At 41.3% G+C, this 10,392-nt stretch overlaps 1 protein-coding gene across 2 annotated transcripts; it reads left to right on the top strand.

Annotated features, from left to right (window-relative positions):
- The first annotated feature begins 230 nt into the window (after window positions 1–230).
- Window positions 231–5,254, top strand: zic4 (zic family member 4). Of its 2 annotated transcripts, XM_047349079.1 has the most exons (3): window positions 231–890; window positions 999–1,649; window positions 3,964–5,254. In XM_047349079.1, the coding sequence occupies exons 1-3, from the start codon at window positions 464–466 to the stop codon at window positions 4,422–4,424; spliced, it is 1,539 nt and encodes a 512-aa protein (XP_047205035.1). In that variant the 5' UTR covers window positions 231–463; the 3' UTR covers window positions 4,425–5,254. The 2 variants fall into 2 exon arrangements, with proteins under 2 accessions (XP_047205035.1, XP_047205034.1); XM_047349078.1 differs by having other exon boundaries at window positions 233–1,649.
- The last annotated feature ends 5,138 nt before the right edge of the window (window positions 5,255–10,392 follow it).

The raw sequence follows: 10,392 nt of genomic DNA on the forward strand, positions 1-10,392 counted from the left end.
TTTGGGGGCGGGGGTCTGCTCCATTAACTTCAACCTTTGTTCGCTGCCTCGACATACAAGGCGACGGTATATCCAGATAAACTTTTTAATATTTATATTCTGCAATAACCTTTGCATAACTGTTTTCTCGCACGACGCATGCGCACTGACCACTCGCTGTCACTAAGACATTTTTCAACACGTTGGAAACTGTCACCAGTGACGTCAATCATAGAGCTCTGACCAATTAGAGCGCGGGGTGATTGTTTAGCTCCACGGGCTTCAGCGCCTACCATGAATCTCTATTCAGTATCAAAGCGTCCTGCTGCTGCCTCTCAACCGAATGGGATTCCATGTTGTCTGCAGATAGACTTAACTTTAGAAAGTTTTTTTTTTCCTTTATTTTTTTTATTGCGATTAAAATATATTTGCCATCATTATTATTATTTTGCCTGCTGTCAAGTTATTCTAAAATTAGGAAGCAATGAGCGTGGATGCTTTGGGAAGCCCCGTGATGGACCCTGCGTTTTCCAAACGGAACACGGCTCTGAGATTAGTTGACTTGGCAGGGGCTCACCACCATCACCATCATCACCACCATACCCCTCAGAGCGTGACAGGCTTCCCGGGGTTCGGCAGCCATCCACACTCAATGGCTCACTCGCACCCTGGGGAGATTACTGCGGAACCCCGCCTGGGGCCGAGTCCATTCGGGCCAGAACACATGGGGCACACCGCGGCCCTCAAAATCAGCCCAGCCCATCATTATCCCCACCACCATCACCACCACCACAATCATCATATGGCAGGCCACAGTGAAGTGGTCTCCAGTCAAACGGGAGCTTTTGGCCCGGTTCAGCCGACGTCGGTCCCTTATTCTATGCCCCACACGGCCCAGGCTCTATCCGCAGGTAGGGATTTCCTCATCCGGAGAGATCTGACGGCTCAAGCCATGCCAGTACTGACTGACCAGACTGCTGGTTCAGCCTCTCACCACGGAATGTTTGTCTCAACAACAGGTAGCTATCCCGGACACTATGGTCACCACCCTGACGCAGGGAACCACACCACCCTCTTATCCGGACTCCACCACGAGCAGCCTTCCAGCGGATCACCGGGTGGCCAGGCGCTGAATGGACAAATAAGGTTAGGACTACCTGGAGAAATGTACGTTCGGTCTGATCACTTAAGTCAAGTAGCAAGCTCCAGGGCTGATCCCTTTTCCGCATCACCTCTGCACGGCTACGGCGGTCTGAATCTAAACATGAATCTCGGCGCTCATCACCACCCGCATCACCCCCACCCCCACCACCATGGAGGACCCGGAGCTTTTTTCCGCTACATGAGGCAGCCGATAAAGCAAGAGCTTATTTGCAAGTGGCTGGAGCCGGAGCTCTCGCCCAAGAAACTCTGCTCCAAAACTTACAGCACCATGCACGAACTCGTCACGCATGTTACGGTGGAGCACGTCGGAGGACCGGAGCAGGCGAACCACATATGCTTTTGGGAAGAGTGTCCGAGGGAAGGCAAGCCGTTTAAGGCAAAGTACAAGCTGGTGAATCACATTAGAGTTCACACCGGGGAGAAGCCGTTTCCCTGCCCCTTCCCTGGCTGCGGGAAAGTGTTTGCAAGATCCGAGAATCTAAAAATCCATAAAAGGACGCACACAGGTGAGTGGCGAAGAAATGTATTCGAGATGTTGAAAGTGCATGAAGTAAAATGATCAAATCGCATGAATAATTTATTATTCTCTAAAATAGTTTTTTGCAATATTTTCAGATTTTATCCCAATTTTACGAGCTTGAATATGCTGCAATAACCTGCATGCCAAAAAGACACCTGTTATTTAGTGTGTTGCAAGTTTCTCAAAGGTTGGTGGGGGGGTGGGGGGGTAGGATTATGGTACAGCTCACTCAGGCGTTTGACGGTTCAAACCTCTTGTTTACATCGCGGCACAAAAGAAAGAGGCCCACATAACATCTTATCTGAACAGCTCAGTGCGTGCCAAACCATGACTGGATGGCAAAAGTTGGAGAGAGTTGCATCTCCCACACTAACTGCGGTGATGTTTTTTTGTCTGTTTTTATTATGGATTTAATTATTATTTATTCCTATTGTTTTGACGATTACTTTTTAGTTACACGTTGGATTTTAAGCGTTTTGCGTCTAGAGTCGCTTTTGGTCGTTATTTTTTCAACCTTAATGTACAGGATTGCATCTGTTCATGATGAAGATTTTGAGAGTGTTCGCAAGCCAAATGCAACAAGTTGACTCGTGCAGACCAGAGCAGAGCTTTTTACAAGCTTATAGGCAGTTTGCATGCTGACCTGTTTGTGTGTGCAGTGCAGACTTAGCAGTAAAAAAAAAAAAAAAGAACACCAATGGGTCAATATGGCTGCCTGCCTCTATGAGCCAGAAGGAAAATAAAGGCCTCAAAATGTCGAGTCAGACTTGTAAATGATTACAGTGACTGCACCCCCCCCCCCCCTATCCACTCTCACCCCCCCGCCCCCCCCCCCACTCATCTGCTCCATTCCTGCACCCCTCTATGTATTATTCATACAATTTGCTCACATTACCTAAGTACAAATCTGTTAAATTATTTCTGTGTGTTGACTCCCGAGGGGCCTGGTCTTTTTGGTATCATGTTTAAAACCCAAGCTGAAAGTGTGGTTATGACTAGGGTCTGCCCCTGGGGTCTGTTTCCTCGAACGGTTTCTTGTACTACACTAATATCCTTGATTGGCTCTCTCAACCCAACAGCTGAAGGTCAAATTGATATTCAACCCGCAAGTGTAATTAGACAGAGGCAATTACATATTCTCAAAAGCTTTAATCGGAGGAGGAGAAGGAGAAAAAAATCAGCGGTGGATGATTTCCGTCTAATTTATTCAGATTGTCTTTTTTCACCTCTTTCTCCCTGACTTCTCCCCTCAAATTCAACAGAAATACTTAATAATATAAAGCGAATTTAGATTCAGACCACGTTTGATAGGCTTGAAAAACAAAAAGCATGCAGGTTTTCAGTCAGTTTTGACCCAGCTGAGGCCAGATAAAGGCGCAGGAGAGCAGGGACGCAGGACCCCACCCCCTTTCACCACAGACCCATTTTTCGGGCAAACGTTTATATTTCTGCAACTTTGTGCACGATTAATAGATGTAAACGTTAGAAAAAGTAAAGTTACAATGAAAATGTTGGAAAAATATTTTAAATTCCCCACAATGCAACAACCCAAAGAACATAAACATGTCCCATTCGGCTTGTGAAGGATCAAAGTCGTTGACTGTGAATGCATTGTTTATTTTACCTCAATGCAAGCATAAAATCACGTCATGGAAAATATTACAGTGGTATATCTCATGCATTCATTAGAATCAAGAAATGTGAGCTCAAATTTAATTCAATTTATTTATGTGTCTTACAGTTGAAATTCAAAACACATAATCATAAGGCACTGTACAATATAAGTAGGTGCATTTCCAGTTATGTAGATGACGTCTTGGAACATCATTATAACAGTCATGACAAAAAGTAATGAAACAAAACTACAAAGATAGGATAAGTTAATTCAGGGAAGATAAAATTCATAAAATACATTAAATAAAAACTTAAGATGTGAAAAAAAAATGCGGAAAACGTCCATAACATCAATTCAACGGCTTTATCTCTGGCTGATTAATCAATCAGTTTCTTACCAATATATGCCATTAAAAAGTCAGATTCGGATACAGTTGTAATTATATCACAGTACTGTCAAGGTAGTTAATCATATGATGCCAAGTGGCAAAAAGTTACCTATATTTATGGAAGTCTACCTGAATACTGAGACTGAGTAATGAGACAGTGACTTTGCAGCAGACCTCTTCCAGCGTAAACAGATGAATGCATGTATTTAGAAATAACAAGCAATGCTGTTAAGGAAATAAAAACATCAAATATCTTATGTGTTTAACATCTTACTGGGTCTCCATTGCTGCCAACAGGTGAGAAACCCTTCAAGTGTGAGTTCGACGGTTGTGACCGACGCTTCGCCAACAGTAGCGACCGGAAGAAGCACTCCCACGTGCACACCAGCGACAAGCCCTACAATTGCAAAGTTCGGGGCTGCGACAAGTCCTACACTCACCCCAGCTCCCTACGGAAGCACATGAAGGTTCACTGCAAGTCCCCCCCGCCCAGTTCGGGCTATGAGTCGTCCACTCCCTCCCTGGTGTCCCCCTCATCGGACTTGGGCCGGGAGCCGGCCGGGGGCCCCTCGGTACTGTCGGATCCATCGGTGGGGGCCTCGCAGCAGCAGCAGCAGCAGCCAGCGAATTTAAGTGAGTGGTACGTGTGCCACAGTTCAGGTGCAAGCGGTGGGCATACACCACCCAGCGGCCACTCCACGCCCGACCCTTCGGAGGAACCTCCCTACAGGAACCCCCAACCCAGGGATGCGTTCTGAGTTCAACGTCAGCACACATTTCCAAAAGCTCAACTCCTGAAATGGTTTGCCTATATACCTGTGAGGGCCCTCTGGTCCACCCTTTTCCCTTTTTTGTTATGAATAATTCACCAGGACAGACACTCCGAGCCAAGAGACGCACTTAACTCTACTGGAAGGAAACTGCGCAAACCTTCCAGGCATGGTTTCTTCTAACAGGAACTGATATTTTTTATTATTATGTTAAGCTTATCCAAAACTGATGGCTCGTTGCTTCTCCTGCGAACTCCACTTGTGGAGAGAGACATGTATATCTCGTTAGACTATGTGGTACATTATTGTAGGCTGTAGGCATGATGGTGTGCAACATGTTTTTGTAAAAAAAAAAAAAAAAAAAAAAAGTCATTTCTGCCTTCAGTATGTTTTTGTATTTATTTTTCAATCGGATTTGGAGATATTTTGTACGATCGAACCAAAGTGCATGTTTTAAAAATCGAAGCAGATTGTACATTTGTAAATTTTGTACAAGTTTCAATGTGTTTGAATGTTGATTAGTTTTGTAAGGAGCGGTTTACATCTTTTTTTATCCTTATTTTATTTTTAATGAAATTGTGCGAAAAGGAACGAAAGAATTCAGCTGTTTCATAAGCTTAAAGTATTTCGTATATGACGTCAATTATAAATGTTTTATCAAAGTAAAAAAAAAAACGAAATCTGGTGATTTTTGTATCATTGTCGGTGTTTTTTTTTTTTTTTTGTGTTGTTTTATCTAAAAATCAAGCACTAAATACGTACCGAACTGCCTTGTATTTTGTGAGTATTTGGAATAAATCTTGTATGACAGTGAAATACTTTGGAGCTATTCAGATCTGTGGAAACAGAGTTTTTGAAAGGATATAGACAAAAAAATAAACATTTTTGTGTTCTAATCTTTCGTTTGTAAACAAAAATGTGAAGTTAAAATGTGTATTAATATAATTTCTGCTCATTTTTAGACCGAGACAATTCTTTTATCTAAAACGTTTTAGACCCACACAGCGTCTGGAAATAGTACTAACAGCTTTTATTTTTATTGAGTAGTGGAAGGGGGAAAAGTGTTGTGCATTGTGCTCTACTCGTGTTAAATCTTACTTACTCAGCTCCACTTTGCTTTGACTCAGACGATGGTCTGCGAATTTGATGAAAGGCTACAATATTCGGATCCAGACTTCAAAGAGCCATTTTGCACAAAGAAACCATTTTTTTTTTCCTTTTTTGCACGACGGTGAATCCTCATGGTGAATTAAGATTTCTATAGCAATAGCCAAGTCAAACTCAAATGATATGGGGCCAAGTCCCAAGGACTCAAAAGCCGGCTCCAAAGAATGTAATATTTGCTTCCCATGGGGTAGGAAACGGTAATCTACGTCCTTTATGCTGCAGACCAGAGCGGCATAAAGAAAAGAAAAAATATATTCTTTAGCTTAAGGCCTACTTTAAGAAAATCAAAGGAGGAGCCGCTACAGCGCAGTTGTTCCTCGCCATAATAGACTCCTTTTGTAAAAAGAGGCTCAAAGAAGAAACTCATATTTTAGCGTCTATACATGAAATGCATAAGCGATAACAACAATTAATTGCAAGGAGGCAAATTCATTATCGTCTGCAGAGACGTATAGAGATCTTTTATTTTTCTTTAAATTGTAATGAAAGTATTTCGAAGCAGACCTCAGCTGTTCTGGGAAAACTTCTGGCGTAGCCGAGAGTTTCACTCTGGCCTTGACTCAACCGGGAGGGGGTGTACTGATACTTTTATAGTTTTGTTAAGTTCATGACAGAAAGCAGTTCAAAAGAGGCGGAGGAGGATGCCTCACTCTCTCTCTCTCTGAACCAGCTGCTGTAGTTGGTGCAAAAAGAAAGAGACCGAGAGAAAAAGAGTTGGATCTCAATTGAAAGCGATTCTTTGAAGTGGGGAGTTAGTATCAGAGAGATTCTTTCTGGGTCGTCTGAACGACGTTGATGACATGGAAAGCCTTTTGTCACCGATTTGCCGGGCCCCTGTCTCACTCTATTTCAACTCCAAGCGTCAAAATAGAAAAGAATAAGCGCAAGTGGTGCAGAAAGAAAGGATGTGCGACGTTTTAAAAAAGCTTGTTTGGTTAGAAAATAAGTAAGAGGGCGAGCTTGGACAAAAGGAGTGGGCGGCTGCCAATTAGATATGGCAAACTTCCGAGTCATTTTTCTGGATTCAGTTTTTGTAGCTTGAATAAAATGTTTTTTATTTAGACTGAGTAAACTAGAATTAGATGAAGCATCTCTTCTGCAGGTTTGTGCATGCTCATTCAGCAGCGGATTGGTGACCTTTATACCCTATAACGCCAAACTAGTCATTTTATTTTAGAGATCTCTGTAGCTTTAACAAAGTTGGGACTGTCCTTAAAAATCTGCTGTATGTAAAGGTCTACTTCTATAGAGTTCTACCCTCTTTTTGAAGATCCGAAGTCCGAAATGGCCACACACACACACACACACACACACACACACACACACACATATATATATATATATATATATATATATATATATATATATAATTCAAACTATGAGTTGCTTTTGTCGATACATTATGTTGTGAAATTACAATTACATCAATTACATCACCATAAATGGCTAATGTATCAAATATGATACAAAATGAGAAATCTAGGTGATATTTATTTAAAATCTACCTTTCTTAAAAGCATCCAACAGACAACAGACATTTACAACACGTGTAATTTAATTAAATACATGACCATCAATTCCCTACGTATCAAATATGATACTAAGCAAAGTCAAATCCTGGTGCGTTTTTTCAGAAATAGTGACTCATTAAGAGGAAGTCCAGTTTTTAAAATGCTGAATTTAAATACATATATGGCCGTAAACATCTAAGATATCATTTATGATACATGAAAGAGAATTACATTTGTATTAAATAAACAAATCATAAAAAAAAATAAAAAAATATTTGTTTCATCAGAAGAATCAGATTAACATGTATATTTTTAAACCAAGGTGTTTGAACAAATACATAATCATAAATGTCTTATCTATCCAATAAACCGTTCAGTTTTTCCTATTTATTTAAATACATGGCCCATATGCTTTACGTGTCAATTTTGATCAATCCAGGTGATATTTAAAAGCAAATTAAATTACAGTTATTTTTTTTTTAAATGTAGAGTTTTTTTTATTATTATTTCTTATGTTAGGGTTTAACTTGTGAGCAATATGTATTTCACTCGGTAAATAACTAGTTGTGCAAACGTTGTTAACATATCCTTGAATGTATGTAGATGTAAACTAAAGGTCTGAATGTGCTTAAAGTAAGAGGGATGAGTGACCCGTTAAGGTAAATCTGAGAATCTTTACGCACTGATTCTGTCGGGGACCTTTGATCTGACAACAACCTCAGGGTGAAGAATCAAAAACAGGTGTGTGCGTGCATTAGAGAGCCTTGTGGCCAGTAACAGTCCCTGGAAACCTGTGGCCGCAGGGCAGTTGCACCGGAAATACATATCCACATTAATTACCGGTGTTCGACAAACTCAAAAGAAATGGGAGGTTTCCAACTTCCAAAGCGCTACAAAAGAAAAATAAAATGAATCTATTTCATTTCTTGCAGGAGCCTGTCACCGCCACGGCTACACAAGGCCTCATTTGAGTGTGAAATATCATTTCTTTGCAAAATAATGGAGGCGGTAATCCGACTTCCGGAAACTGTCCGGCGTTGTTGAACAAAGCCCCTTTAATAGGGGGATTAGCAGTCTTGGAGTAAAAGGACCCCCTCCTCCCCGCCCCTTCTCCCCCTTGTCCTCCACGCCTATACCCGACTCCAACTCCAAACCATTACCACCTCCAGCACCAACCAAGTCATAATTATCAGGAATGAAGTGGCCGGAATTGGCATGGTAATTGGAAATAAAAGGCAAGGGTGAGACAGGTGCAATGGTAATCTGAGAAAGAAAGAAGAAAAAAAAAATCTGGACCCATTTGATCAATAAGATACATTATAATTATTACTTCAACAGCCATGTGCTGGTACTCATAAATTCGCGTCACTTTTTATTTACTGGATTTGATGGATGCGCAGAGGTGAGGTCAAAAGCCAACCCGCGCACCCCGAAGACGTTAACCGCAACCATAAAGGCTGTCACAAATATTAAATATTTCAATCTGATACCATTCAAGGTTACGTTTCCAAATGGGATACTGCGCGGGCTTCCGTCATAAAGATTTATGACGGCCTTCAAATTCACTGTATTTGGCGTATATAAAAAGGCGATTGAGCAGGCTACACCCCTGCGGTCGCCTTTGTAAACAGCAGTCCAAATTCACATAATTCACTATATAAAAACGTAACAATGTACTGCTTCTAGTGTTCTGTTCAGTTTTCAGTTTCATGATTATTGCCATACACACAGTTAAGAAACATGCTTCCCTGTGCAATTAAATTCTTCCGTTGCTGTACACGTTTAATACCAAATAAACAGGATACGCAATAATACAAACAATGGAAAAATACAAATACCAGCAATATACAAAAAAATACGTAAAATATGAAAATGTACAAAAAATACAAAGATGATTGTGCACATGTGTTATATCAGCTGTGAGCAGAGGAGAATGTGCAAAATAAAACAGGAAACATTATCTATCTACAGTTCATGATTATCAGCAGTTTAGAAGCCTGCTGCATTCTTGCACAAATTTTAAGAACTCCTTCAGTGTGAGTCAGGCCCATTTATCCTCCAGCAGCTCATATGTATAGGGCCTGAACACGGATTTCCAACAACCCTCCACATTATATGGCAGAATGTACCACATACTTCACACCTGCACCCTGAATAGCGGCTCCCTTTCAGTCCGCGATACGCCTGTTGGCCCTGCTCTCAATGCAGCTGCGAGAGTGAATCGGGCGACCCGCTTATTTGCTCTCTTTTGATCTGAGATCTCTCATTTGATGCGGCAGTTCTGAGCTGAGGACTATCTAGTTAGCAGGAGCACCCCCCCCCCCCCTCCCCCCAATAAGCAGACTTTACGCATGCGTGAAGGGAGAACTTGTTGCCTCAAATTGGGCTAGACGTTTAGTTCAAAGTTTCAGTCCGAACGCGTGAATCGAGGGGCGTCCACTGTAAAGACAAAACAGAGGGCCGTCCACGGACATCTTTATTAAGACTATCACAGCTCGCCCAGTCCTTGTATTTAATCAGGCCAGGAAAGACCTAATAAGGTCGCAATAAACCAGGGTTGTTAGGCTACTTTAGCCACGTTGATTAATTCCAACAAACTATCAGCGAAAGTTAAACGTTAGACGTCTTTAAATGTTTTTTCAGCTTTCACTTTTTAACTTTCTATCTTATGAAAATAAAAACGTTTTTATTCAGCTGGGGTTACATAATTGAACTGTAATACAATTGGAAATGATTAAGAATCATGGTTAGACGATTTGTTAAAATTTGATTCCATAAAAAAAAACTGGAATAAACTGAACTTAACAGACGTCTTTAGATGCCTTTTCATTTGTCAGTCAGTCAGTCATTTTCTACCGCTTATTCCATAGTGGGTCGCGGGGAAGCTGGTGCCTATCTCCAGCAGTCTATGGGCGAGAGGGGGGGTACACCCTGGACAGGTCGCCAGTCCATCGCAGGACTGGACAGAACTGAACTAACTATATTTCTGTTTACATGTTTTCACATTTCAAACACGTTAGCACGTCGTTTAGATGAAAGACAAGGCTGTCTTTCTCCTTTCAGCCAGATTTTACTCCCGGGCATGTGACTCCGTATTGGATGCCTTATGAACTCTCTTGCAGCTCAATAACAGGCCTAAGGAAACTTTCACTCAAAACACAATAATTGCTTTTTGTAAAACATGAACTGACTTTCATTTTAAAGTTTCACATTAGTAAAGTGCGCACTCTCAGTGTTGTGAACTAATCTGATATATGAAGATAAATTTATATTTTTTT

Source organism: Girardinichthys multiradiatus, chromosome 21, assembly GCF_021462225.1.
Source record: "Girardinichthys multiradiatus isolate DD_20200921_A chromosome 21, DD_fGirMul_XY1, whole genome shotgun sequence".
Lineage (NCBI taxonomy): Eukaryota > Metazoa > Chordata > Actinopteri > Cyprinodontiformes > Goodeidae > Girardinichthys > Girardinichthys multiradiatus.